This window comes from Vicugna pacos, chromosome 23, assembly GCF_048564905.1.
Source record: "Vicugna pacos chromosome 23, VicPac4, whole genome shotgun sequence".
NCBI lineage: Eukaryota > Metazoa > Chordata > Mammalia > Artiodactyla > Camelidae > Vicugna > Vicugna pacos.
Genome location: NC_133009.1, coordinates 4,728,281 through 4,742,356, shown reverse-complemented (window position 1 = coordinate 4,742,356; position 14,076 = coordinate 4,728,281). Strand labels below are relative to the sequence as shown.

Sequence of the window (14,076 nt, the reverse complement as noted above, 5' to 3'; positions counted from 1 at the left end):
TACGTGTTTAAGTGGGTGTTGCTCATTTGAATGGGTGTGTTATAGTCGTTTGAAACTGAAAAGTGAATCTCTGTAATTCCAGAGTTTCTCAGAACATACTTTAAAAGCTCCTTTTCATTGAATCCAATAATAGCTGGCCCACCACAAGCTGTAAGAATGGAAATAAATACACGTGGTAAAAGTACTTGTGGCACCTTAGAAGTTCTTAATAAATACAGATTTATTAGTGTTGAATCATAGGCATTTTAAAAGATTCCCACTTCTGCCCATCCTTTTTATTAACTCATCTTTGTTTACTCAAGGGTTTCTTTAGGATTATGCTTTGTATCCTTTTCCGTGGTGTTGGATTGGTTTTGCCTCTCCTGCCTTCACTTGTGCTCTGTGGTCTGCGTGGGTGAGCAGGCTGACCCTTTGTTCGTACCTCTGATGTTCTGTTCTGTTATATATAGGTCTTTCCTCGTCTCCCATGCTGTTCTGTGACATCAGCATTTTTATAACCACTAAAGCCCCTACTGTTATACTTTGTTAATTTAAGATACACATTTATACATTTGTAAAATTGAACTGTACTGTCATTTTCATGTGTGTAAAGTTCTGTAGGGGAAGAACCAATAGACACCACCCCCTACCATGTTCACCCACAAGAAATAGACTGAAACCAGTTGTAAAGTTAAGGTCTCGCGAGGTCTGCCCTTTTAAAAAGCCAGTGGAATTACCTGGTACACCTGTGCTTATTGAAGACATGGATGTCTTGCCACCCAATAAAACTTAAATTAGATTATTTAGGATTTTATAACTGAAGCTGATTTGGGATCAGCTTGAAAGTTTTCTGGCAACGGAAACATTAAATGTTGCTGAATGTGCTCACATCTCTCACCATTTTGAGTTTAGGGTTGTTTCCTATTTACCTTTTTTTCTTTAGGTGCTAGAAATTTTGAAATAAGTAGATTTAATTATATGTATCTCTCTCAACTAGTATATATATTTTTTTCAATTTTCATAGAAATATTTTCATTTGCCTAGAAAGGCAAGTGGACACGATGTTACACAGTGGTCAGCACGTGCATGTTAGGGATTTTGACCACAGAAGTGTAGTGCCTGCGGCAAGGGGTGGGGCCAGGTATAGAGCAGTTCGAATTTGGACTCTAATGTTCATTGTTTTAAAGCAGCCTCTTGGTGCTGGTTAAACAGATATTTTGATTTAATGGTCTGTTCAGAAGCCAGAGTAGGTGTGGCGTGATTAGTTGTTAATAGTTACCTTACAACTGAATTGAAGGAGCCCTTCTAAGTTGAATTTCATGCTCTACAAGTCACAGGTGCCTGGCAGCCTCCAGCCCTGAGTGGAGGCAGTACGGACTCCATAACTGAGCCACCCTCAGCTTACTTTCTTCGCATTAAGAGTCTGACTGTAGGGAGGGAGGAAGGAAGCGGGGAACAAAGAAGTTATGATACTTTGCAGTGATTAAGAGCATCCTGTTTGCAATTACGGGGCTCGTTTTTGAATTCCAGCATTACCACTTTTTAGCTATGTGACCTTGAACAAGATACTTAACCTTTCTTAGTCCAACTTTCCTCATCTGCTGAATGTACTTGATAAACCCCCACTTCATCAGGTTTTGTAGGGTTCAAGTTAAACAGTGTGAGCATAGGGCCCAGCCTTTGTGCCAAGTACACAGTAAGCCCTTGATAAATAACCCCTGCCCTCTGTTTCTCTCCTCAAAGAAATCCAGCTTGTGGATGCAGAACTTTCTGTTGCTTAAATTAGTGCTGTGAGCTGAGAAGATAATCAGGAATTCTTTCGAATCACAGTGTTTTCCTTAGAAATGAGCATCGAGGTTTGATGCTTTACTGCTCCGCTCAGGCTAAACGTGTCATAGGAATACATGTGTTTAGATATGGTTTTTGCTCTTGGTTGCTTACAACAGTAGAAAATGGCTCAATCAATGACCTCAAACCTCCTTAGATGCGTTCTGTGGGACTAAAGAATTTTTAGTGACTTTTACATGGCAAACGCCTCCACTGTTGTCTTCATTCAGTCCTTCAATAGAGAATGTGTGGGGATTTAGTCTATAGCGTAGATTTTGTCTGGAGACTTCACTTTTGCCTCTAGCCCTAGATGCAAACCAAGTGACTTAGTGGTTGGGGCTATGGACTTTGGTCAGACCTCCTAGAATTGTTCTAGTCAGCACAGAACTGTGATTCTGGTCCGTGACTCCCTCTTACTGTCTCTGTGACTCCTTACTGGCTATGGACAAGTGACAACCTCTCTTGAGTTGGTTTTTTTTAATCGGTAAAATGAGGTTAATAGTAGTTCTTTTCTGGCAACGAAATGATGGCACGTAGATGGGATAATGTGTATAAAGCTTTCACCAAGTTTCTACAACATAGTAGAAGCTCAACAGATAATCTTGCTTCTGTTCCTCTTTCCCTCTTCCTTCCTCCTCTCTCTCCTTCTCATTGCTCTTATTTTCTTCTTTTTTTCTCCACTGATTTTTAGAAAAAAGAGAAAACTAGAGGTGCAGCTTCAGGAAAGATATCTTTATTTCTGGTTTGGCTCCAGTCGCTGGGATGTGGGGTCATGGACTGTAGTCATGGATGTCGGCCCTGCCTGCTCACCAGCACCGATTTTTTTTTCTTGCTGTTTCTTTGCAGGAAGGATCAGAATGTTCTCTCTCCAGTCAACTGCTGGAATCTCCTCTTAAACCAGGTGAAGCGGGAGAGCAGGGACCATACCACCCTGAGTGACATCTACCTGAATAACATCATTCCTCGATTTGTCCAAGTCAGCGAGGACTCAGGAAGACTCTTTAAAAAGGTAAATAGTGGGTGGAGGGTAGAACTCAGTGGTAGAACGCGTGCTTAGCATGCACGAGGTCCTGGGTTCAAGCCCTAGCACCTCCATTAAAATAAATAAATAAATAAATAAATAAATAAATAAATAAATAAATAAATAAATAAATAAATAAATTTAATTACCTCCCCTACAAAAAATAAATAAATTAAAAATGAAAAAGTAAATAGCTAGTTATGGTCACAGACACAATCTTGTAAATAACTGAAAGAACATCTTATTGACCCACTTAGAAGGCTTTCCATTGGTCATGCTCCATCACATACTTACAGAAAAGAATATTGAATTGGCTTTTTGTTTTCCCTTTTGAGCTGAATTTACAGTAGTCCTGGGAAAGTAACCATTTGCAAGGTACAACCCCCAGACTTACAACATAATCCATAATCTGTGTATATTAATAATGTCTGTACTTGCTTGATTTCCTTAAGTAATTTGTGAAGCTGTGATTCCAGGACCTCAGTGTCATTTCATGATTTCCTCTTCTAGTTCATTTAGCAAATTCACATATGTTTATGTTTTTGGTTTAGTTCTCTTTCTAAGTTCTCATCTTGGCCAAGGTCTCATCTCATCATGGACTTGGTTATTCTTATCGTGACATAGCTTCGTCTTTGGGTCCCTGAATGCTTTCTGAAGCTCATTGTTTGTCACTATACCTTGGGTGTATGTTGAAAAATTTGACCAAGGAAAAACTCAGAATTGATTGTGATAATCTTAAGAAATAAATGCCAAACTCACCTCACCTGTCAGTAGTGGAAGCCGCCTCTTGGAAACTCAAGAGGCTCTTTTCTAAGCTCTTTCAACCTGAGCTTTTAATAGAGTCATTTATTCATGAGTTTTGGTTACAGATGGTGGCAAAAGCCCCAACCATTGTACATAATATACCTACTGTGTCTCCCGTTGAAGCTCTGACATCCCCAGAAGACTTTTTAGAAGGCAAATAATCTTCCCACAGGTTATAGGTAAAAAGAGAATATATAGGGCTGTTTCATTGGTTTCATATATAGGGAATTCATTGGTTTCCAGTTAACAATACCCAGTGTTAAAATTTGAGGCTGGGAGGGAGTAGACTTAAATAAATAGGACTGTGGTCGATAGTAGCTCTAGCTCTCGGTCAGTTTTCCATTCTTCACGTGAGGAAATTTTCCAGATCTCAGTAGGTCTGGAATTAGAGCCCAATTTCTTCTGTTTATACCAGCATGAAAAAAGAACTCATTTAGAATCTTCCATCTACATAATTGCATCTCTGAAGGGGCTTTTTCTGTGTCTCAGAGACAGGATTTAGGGGTACAGTCATCTGAGGATGAAAAGAGAGAAGAGAAAGATAACTCCGTGAAGAGCTTGCTGGCTATTTTTAGTGGCCCGGCTGTGCTGTGGTTGGGGCCAGACTTCATTTTGGGGCAGCGGTACTTTTCAGTATCTCCTTGTGCTTTCCAGCATCTGCTCTGGCTTGCTTGTCATTAACTTGAATTACTCTGCAGCACTTGGTGATGCGTGTATGTGACTAAAATTAATGACTATAGTTAATAATAATGTATTGAATACTGGGAATATGCTAAGAGAGTAGATTTCAAGGGCTCTTTTCATACACACAGAAAAGGTAACTGTGTGAAGAGATGATATGTTAATTACCTTGAAGGTAGCAGTCATTTCGCTGTGAATATGTATATCAAATCGTCATTGTACACCTCAAATATATACAATTTTTATTTTTTAAAAATTTTAACCTATTTAGGTGGAATCTTGACAGTGATCAGATACCAGTTGTCTATGATCTTGACAGCCACTTAGACTATCTCGAGAAGAAAGGGGGTTGACTGTTAGTTTCCTCCCCCATATCCTTTGTTCATCAGAGAAAAAAACTTCTACAAGAGACATTCAGCTATCTAGATTTCACTGATTTCTCTTAATAGTCTATATTAGTTTAAGTTTTATACAGCTTTGGAAATTTTTTTTCAATATACACATAAGCCAGTGAATCCTTACTTATAAAGCAACCATTTAACACATTATGGTACAAAGATATTTAAAAACTGACTCATGTTATTTTATGACCAAATCAATTTCAGTAGCAACAAATTTTCTTAGACATATTTAATCATGTAACTTCTGGAAGATGGGTTAGATGATGAAAAAATGGGCGACCATGAACATACCCTTTAACTTCACTTCCAAACTAGTGCTTCATTTCTGTAGATAATGTCTTCGATGTCCTCTTTTGATAAGTACATGGGTAACTGTCCAGATAGATGCACTGCTTCTCCCTCTAAATAACTTATCACTTTGCGAGGTCTAAAGCTGGGAGATTAGAGAAAGTTAGGGAAGACCCAAGCTGAGAGAGAGTCTTAGAACCCCTCCAGATCTCAGAGATGTTTATGCTAAAGGCAGCCAGTTATCAAAGCCACAAGTTGTTTCTGGTTCCTCAAATGCCATTCACATTTCAGCAAAGTGCATGGCATGTGTACAAGACGTGGCGGGTTTCCCCATCCACCCATGAATGATATTCCTACCCATGGTCCCAGGGTTGACCTCCTTAAGCCATGCATTTCTATGCTGAGGGTGTAGGAAAGAATTTCTAATTACTCACAGAACTGTTTATATATTACATTTCATTGAAGAAAAGTGCATATATCATAGGATTACAGCGAAATGCATTTTTATAAACTGAACACACCTGGTAACCAGGTCCCAGATCAAGAAAACAGATTATTTGAGTACCTTAGAAATCTCCTCATGCTCCCTTCTAGTCACTGGGGGGTTGGGAGGGATGGTCCCAAGCCCCAAGGATAACACCGGTCCTGACATTTCACAGCAGAGATTAGTTTTGCTTGGTTTTATACTTTATATAAATAGAACCATCCAGTGTGTACTCTTTTGTGTCTGGTTTCTCTCATTCAACACTCTGTCTGTGAGATTGATTCATATTGTTGTATACAGTTTCACATCATAGGACTTTCTCTTGATCTTTGTAACTTTTCATCAGTTAAATTATAGTCGATTAGAGATTTCCATGGGATTGTTGAATAGCCAAGGTTTACTATCCCACTGGGTGAATAACCTTTTTCTCTCTCCTGGGGTCCAATGTAGGCAGAGAATTCAAAGGTAGAAGCTGGCTTGGCGGATCGTAAGAATAGATTAATTCTGTTGGCTGGGTGAGAGCCTCTCTGCTTTCTAGTAATGGGCAGAGAAGCATTTTCTCTCCATTCCTCAGATATTTGGTCTCTTTTGTTTAGAATGTGCTGCGCATGAAGAATTAGAATCCCTCTGGTTAAGCTATAGTAATCAGATAAGAAGATAAGAAGAGAAATGTCCCTGGCCACCCTGTCAGTTACGTCATGCTTCCTGGGGCTTACTTTGTGCTCTGAGAGCAGGGGCCCTTTTTCGAGGGCTCAGCTTTGCCAGTAAGTCTGAAACTCTGGACAATTACTTCTCCTTTCTGTGCCTCAGTTACCTCAAGTTTCAAGAAAAGTGTTCGGACAATATGATCTCTATGCTGCCTTCGAAATCTAATAGACTATAGTCATATGGTGACAAAGACGTCCCACACTCAGGGCTTCCTTCTGGTTGTCGGATGACCCTTGTCCAGCTGTGATAGGTAAGCAGCAGTCCCTGAGATAAGCGCAGACAAAAGTGGGTGTGGGTATGGAGAGGAGGCCAGCTTAAGTAATTGAAAACCACATTTCTTAAAGAATAAAGCATTGTTTCAGACTCTGTTATCTGTCACAGCCAGCAACCGAGAGACGCCACACTGGAATCCAAATATATGAAACAGATATACCTTTCATTTTACCTGTAAATTTGGTCCCAGTAGGAAAAGGAAAATCTGCATTTCTCCAGACACACGGCTTCAGAAAAGATGCCTTTATTGTTCTGGTCCAGCTATGAACACCTGTGAAAATTTACCAAGTTTTATATGAATTTGAATCTGACTGGCAAGAGTCACAGATTTTCTTTAAAACAATTTTTTTTAATCTATAAAACTCAATGATTCACTAGCAAAGGTTATGATAATCAAATCCAAATTTTCTTGAACCTAGTGTGTGTGCCAGGTACAGTGTTAAGCACTTGGTGTACATTATCTTGTTTAATCCTTACACTACTTCTATAAGGTAATTACTACTCTTATCCTTATTTTATGAAGGAAGACACTGAGGCTTAGAGAGTTTAAGTGAAAAAGAGATGAGGCTAGTATTTAAATACAGTCGTCAGGTTCTAGAAGGCAAAGCTTTCCACCTGCTTGTTCTGTTAGCCCTCTCTAGGTATTGTACGCAGTGTAGACAGTACCCTGGATTTTCTTATTCTTTTCCCTTGAATCCAGATATTTCACTTAGTTACAGAATTAACCTCACTGTTTCTCTTGCACACCACCCTTCAAAGGTAGACGGTGGTGTTAAACATCAACACTGGGTTGTTTCTCCTACCCGGTGTCTGGGCAAACAGCTGGAAGTCGAGAGTGACAGAGGGCAACATGTTTTTCTCCCCACGGGCAGAATCTCTAGTAAGAGGGAAACAAAGACTCATTAAATATGAGAATTGACCAAAAAATCTGGCTCACAGCTGACTCGGTTAATTTGGGGTTGTCAGGGTATCTGCACAATTGGCCCCTCTATGCTACTGAACCTCCTTAAGGGATGCTCCCTGCTGGCCCTCTGGTTTGTGGTTATGTCTGCCAGAACATATTTTACATGGTGCATGAAGCCATGGTGGACATTCCTTTAGCTAAATATAACATCCAGAGAAAGTAGCCTCCTGTCCGCAGCTTAGAAACAGGCTCACTTTGTCTAGGACTCCAGGGGAAATGGAGCCCGTTTGGTGCTTCTGACATCCCCTTTCATGTAATGAAAGCACAGTCTGTCTAACCCCTGTTGGAACCAAGATCTGGGCAAATATTATTGCTGCCACCTTCATTTGTTTAATGCGGTGGCTTCAAACACGGGGTCCAAGTACTACCAACTCTGACTCCTAGCTGTGAGAGGCAAGTTCTAAAGAATCCCACCAAGAATAGAAGTAATTTTTCTCAATTCCTCAGTTTTAACTGAAATAAACTTGGGTGTACTTTTTCCCACTGGGGAGAGGACAGTCCTGTTCCCTCTTCCTCCTTTCACTTAGCTGGGACACACTCACAGCACCTCTGACTTGGCTTTTCAAGTCACTGTTTCTAGCCCTTAACAGCTGCTCACACTTAGGCTTGGAAGCCAGTCAATTCAGACAGTCCTAAGATGTTGAATTGTATTCTGCTTTTTATAGTATTTCAGGTAACTGTACTCCTGTTTTACCTTTATTACCCCAAGGGTCTGTGGCAAAAAGTCAGGTTAAACTGAGAAAGCTAGGTCAGATTCCCAATAGTCTGGTAGTTCTCAGCTTTGCCTTTGCAAGAGAGTAACTTGGGAAGTTTTTAAAAAACATCTTTGTGACCTTGAAGACACAAAAATTTCTTAGGATCTAAAAAGCATGAGCTATCAAAGAAAAAAATAATATAAACTGGACTTCATCAATTCTTGGACTTTTACTCTTGGAAAAACGTTGTTAAGAAAATGAAAGATAAGCCGCAAACTGGGAGAATGTATTTTCAATACAGAATTCAATAGTATGTTGAGTACCCCAATTTTTTTTAAGTACACAGAAGTTTTTAATAGACACATCACTAAAGAAGATACATATAAATGGCCAATAAGTGTGTGAAAAGATGCTCAATATCATTCATCATCAGGGAAATGCAAATTAAAACTGTAAGAAGATGTGCTGTATACTCACTAGAATGGTTAAACTTTAAAAGACTGACAACACTTTAAAAGATTGACAACTGTTAAGACGAATGGAATTCTCATATGTTTCTGGTGAAAAGTGGTACAACCACTTTCAAATATAGTTTAGCAATTTCTTATGAAGTTAAATGCACTTACCATATGACCCATCAATTCCATGTCTAGGTATTAATCCAAGAGAAATAAAAGTATATACCTACACAAAGACTTGTACTTGAATATTCATAATAGCTTTTGTTATGGGCTGAATAATGGTTCTACCCCAAAGATGTCCATGTTCTAATCCCTAGAACCTGAGGATGTTTACATTATCTGTAAGTCTTTACACGTACAATGAATTTGAGGATCTTATGATGGGGATTTTATGCTTGATTATGGAAGTGGGCCCTACATGCAGTCACTGGTGTCCTTATAAGAGGGAGGTGGAGGGAGATTACAGAAAAAAGAGAAGGAGGCCATGTGAGAGAAACAGAAGGAAGCAAAGTTACAGAGAGAAGATGCTAGGTCACTGGCTTTGAAGATGGAGGAAGGGCCATGAGCCAAGGAAAGCAGCTCCACATGCTGGGAAAGGCAAGAGAACGAGCTGTCCTGAGACCCTTCTAAGGGAACGCAGCCCTGCTGACACCTTGCTTTTGGACTTCTGACCTTCAGATCTGTAAGAGAATAAATACATAATTGTTTTAAGCCACCAAGTCTGCATTAATTTGTTGTGGCTGCCATAGGCAACTAATATTTTATTTATATTACCCCGAACTGGAAACAACCCCAATACCCATCAACAGATGGATAATTGTATTGTGGAAAAATCATGTTGTGGTATCTCCATACATGAATACTACTCAGCAATAGAAAGGAATGAAATGCTAATGGATAGAATAATGTAGATGAACTCAGAAAACATTATACTGATAAAAAGAAGCCAGGCACAATGAGAACGTTCTGTATGATTCTATTTATATGAGATTTTATAAAAGGTAACTCTAATCTATAGTTACAGAAAGTAAACCAGTGATTTTCCTTGGGGCCAGAGTGGGGATGGGGCTTGACCACAGGGGAACTGGGGTTTATGGAAATGTTACACAGTCTTAATCATAGTGGTGGTTGCATCAGTGTGTGCATTTGTCCAAATGTATACATTGAATGTGTAATTAAAATGGGTCCATTTTATTGTATGTAAATTATGCCTCAATAAAGTTGATCTAAAAGATAATAAAAAATACCATGCCAAGGCTCTGCCCCAAGGCAACTGAATCATAGTCTCTGGGATAGGGCCCAGCATGTAGCCAGGGTTGAGGACCACTGCTGTAGATTCTCTGATTTCCATCTTGGGGGAACCCAAGAGCACAGAGGTACATCTGAAGCCATAAGATCCTGTCTGTCTGTGAGCCATGTTTGCCCCTGCTACAGATCGTGCTGAAGCACCTAGGTCAGTCTGTCTTGGCAACCCATTGTAGTCTCCTTGCTTTGTTCTTGGAGGATGACACAGGGTGAATCTGGCTTCAGGTAAATAGATAACACTGCAGGAAGCCGGGGGTGTAAGAAGTGTGCTGAGGAAGAAACCGAAGAGGCTCAATTAATAGTTTTCTCCAGGGCCCTCAGATGTTAAGCATGTCCTTTTCCCGTTAGATCAGTCACAAGAAAATTTCCTTTGGCATCAAGGAAATGGGTCTCACAGTAAAAGAGGATAAAGGCGATTTGAAACTAAAAGCAGTGTTTGTTACCCAACTACCTGTTTATCCCCTTGGGATAGGATTTCCTATGGAGTCTTGGAGGCCAGCTGTTTGGCACATGTGAGGAGAAAGGAGGATAATTCTGTAAGGAGGCATGTTCTCTGGTGGTGTTGTCATCAGTAAGAAGAGGAGAGGAAATGACCCCCACTGCTGGTTTAGTTGAATGTCCCCTGGTAAGTGCTGTAGATTGAATGAATGGAGGAAAAATGAATTTGCAAAGGTTGTGCTCTGCCCTCTTGAGGAAGGGTTTAACTTGGAGACGAAGAAGTAGATGATTGATTGACCCCTCCCTCTCTTCCCCAGTCTACCCTGCACCTCCTCCCCCACGGAACTCAGTATCTTGTACTGACTGAATGTCTTCCATTTCATAACGTGGTCACCAACAGCGTTGTGCGGTGCTTTACAGACAGCTGTTCCAGTTGCCTAATTTATCTCGTTGGTGGCAAAAATCTGTTCTGATTGATTGAGCTTTTTTCTCTCATATCTGATGAAGAGAGTGCCTTTGGAAAAAAGAATAGGATGTGAAGCTGAGCTGATTTGAGTAGGGGATGGAAGGCTGCCAGCTACTTCAAAGGTATCTCTGCTGATAAGGGGCGTCAGGTTTGCTGCCAAAGCCAACACTGAGGGGAGCTTTGCAGCTAGTACCATCCGTGGCGTTTTAGCTTTGGTTTCTGTGACACTAGGTCAGCAGCATCTGTATCCTCTCCCTGGGGGCTTCTCTCTGGGTGGTCCAGGCTTTTTTTGGCCTCAGGAAGATTCAGCTCAGAGGGAATGTGTGCATCAAAGATGCCTGCTGTCTTTGGTTTAGGTTAGTTTATATGTTTGCCTCTTTGATGTTTTAGTTCTCAGGTATCTAGCTGCCTTTTCTGAAAAGAGCCCAAGGTGCTATGTTCAGAACATTCAAAGGTATTTCAATCTTCATAAATCAAGGAAGGGATGATTAAGAGAATCAGAAGAACAATTTAAAAATATGGAGTATGGAAGAGATGTGCAAGGGACAGAAAACAAAAGTGTCCACATGCAACCTTGTACATACACGTTTGAATACTACCCTCAATGAGAAAAGCATGCAGTCAATAAGTATTTTAGTGAAAACTATATATATAGCATTATGCTACATGCTAAAAAGAGCTTAAAATCAAATTAAGGAGTAAGATTTGCCCCCAGGGAGCTTATGGCTTTTCAGCCCTTTTTTAAAATCCGCTTAGATCTCCCAAAACTTTCTGTGGGATGATGATAATAATAATACTAATAAATAACAAGCTTTCATAAAATGCTTACTATAAATATTGTACACAGTAGTAGGCCCTCGATGTACTTCCTCTAGTCTTTTCACGTAGTTTGCAAAGGTCTTTTTTCCTTAACTTTTTAGAGAAGTATAAAGTAGTTAGAGAAAGTGCACATATTGTAAAATGTACAGCTCAGTGAATTTTTACAAATGGAAAACATGTAATTATCACCAGATTGAAAAAAAGAATGTTACCAGTATCCCACGAGCGCCCTCTTTTTCCCTCTTCCATTCATTATCCCCTGAAAGCCCTTATCCTAGCATAAGTATTTGCTGGTTGTTTTTTTTTTTTAAATTATATAAATGAAATTGTGTAATATTCTTTCAACAGTTTAAGTATGCCATTCCTTTCCTTTCTGGTTTCCACTGTTTCTTATGAGAAGTCAGCTGTGATTCTTATTCCTGTCCCCCTGGATTTAATGTTTTGAGGGTTTTGGGGGATGCTTTTAATATTTTTTCTTTATCTTTGGTTCTCAGCAGTTTGACTCCAATGAGTCTAAGTGTGGTGTTCATTTTTTTTTTAATTTGGCTTAGATAAGTATGATATCTAAACAGCCTGGATCTGTGGGTAGTGGTGTTTCCTTTATTTGGGAAAAATTTTGGCAAATATTTTTTCTGTCTCATTCTCTTGTCTTGCTTTGACTCCAATTACACATTGGTTAGACTGCTTGATACAGTCCCACAGGTCACTGAGGCAAGCTTTTTTTTGGGTGTGTGCTTCAGCTTAGGTGATTTCTAAAGTTTACCAATCCTCTCTCTTGTTGTATCCAAACTTATTCATACCATCCAATGAATTTTTTATTTCAGATATTGTAATTTTTAGTTTTATGACTTCCACTTGGTTCTTTTTTTACAGTTTCCTTGTAACTCCTGAAATTTCTCTTTTCACCCATTATTTTTAAAATATATTTTGCAGTTATTTAAAAATCTTTATCTGCTGTTTTCAACATCTACATCATGTGTGGTTCTGTTTCCATTTATAGATTTTTTTTTTCTCTTGACCTTGGATTATATTTCTTTATTTTTTCATGTCTACTAATTTTTTATGATATATTGAACATTGTAGATGTTATTATTGAGACTCTGTACGTGTTTATTGTCCTCTGAAGAGTGTTAAGTTTTCTTCTAGTAGGCAGTTAAGTTACTGGTTGACCACCTTGTGGGGAATTGGTTTTATACTTCTTTAAAGTGGGTCTGTTTTGATTTAGTTCTGGAACATATTCTATACACTTAAGGTATGACCTTTCTGGGGTTTCCATGGAAAACCCAGGTTGTTTATCAAGCCCCTTGGCAGGCTTTGAACTCCAAATTCCATCTCTTCTACAGTGGGCAGCAGCTATGATGACCAGTGGTCACAGTTTCCCTAGGGTGGGGGGAAGGGGTTCCTGGGATATGAGACTGTCAGTTTTATCTGTTCCACTGTTGATGACCGTTTGGGTACATTTCCAGTTTGAGGCTATGATGAATAATGCTGCTATGAACATTATATTGGAAGGTTATTTTTCTTCCCATTGTATAGCTGAAAAAATTAAAGCCTGCATTGGTACAATACTCTTTTGTAAGACCAAGAAGAGGTGACACTGGAATTTGAACTCCCACTTTCTTTCTACTGCATCACCCTACCACCCATGTTTCAGGACTTATAAATGGTATTCTTTCTTTCTACCTGTCCTTCTCCCCATCTCTTCTTTATTCTCTTCCTCCTTGCTCTCTATTCTTTTGAATAATCTTTTAAAGTTTTATAGCACATGTACATTGTGGAAATTAGAAAATATAAGAAGAAAAAATATAATAAAAAACCAGATTGTATTGTATTTACTATTACATAATCTGTTATTTTAGTCAAGTCTCCACTTTTCCATTTCAGTAAATTTTCATCTCACCTAATACCCAGGCCATGTAAACATTCCCCAATTGTCCTAAAAATGTCCTTGACAGCTGGTTTGTCCAAGTCAGTATCTAATACCCATTGAGTTTATGTCCCTTAAGTCTCCTTTAATCTGGTGCTCTTCCTTTTCCATGACACTGACTTGTTAAATAGACCAGGCCAGTTGTCCTGCAGCTTTTCCCACCATCCAGATTTGTCTGGTTGCTTCCATGTGTTGTTAGCTTCCTCCTGTACCCTGTATTTCCTGCAAATTACAAGTTGGTTCTAAAGGTCAAACCTATTTATATATATTTTGACTAGAATATGTAATAGGAGATGTTGGATACTTCATGTTGTATCACATCAGGAAATAAACCCAGCAATAATTATGTCAATATATTGACCCTCTACCGCCACCCCCCCCCCACATTAGGATAGTGAGTTTGGACCCTCTATTTTACAGTTACATTTTTTTTCTCACATGATGAAAAAGCCTATTGTATGGTATTATATATGATGCTATCATACTAACGTTGGGTGCTAATTCAGTTGTTCATCTGATAGTTTTAACATCAATT

At 39.2% G+C, this 14,076-nt stretch overlaps 1 protein-coding gene across 7 annotated transcripts in view; it reads left to right on the top strand.

Annotated features, from left to right (window-relative positions):
- Positions 1–14,076, top strand: part of SRGAP2 (SLIT-ROBO Rho GTPase activating protein 2) — a 233,911-nt gene that overhangs the window by 116,385 nt on the left and 103,450 nt on the right. For all 7 annotated transcript variants that reach the window (XM_072948342.1, XM_072948340.1, XM_072948339.1 and 4 more), the window contains exon 4: positions 2,653–2,815. In XM_072948342.1, the coding sequence (XP_072804443.1) occupies positions 2,653–2,815 (163 nt within the window). The remainder of the gene's footprint in view (positions 1–2,652; positions 2,816–14,076) is intronic.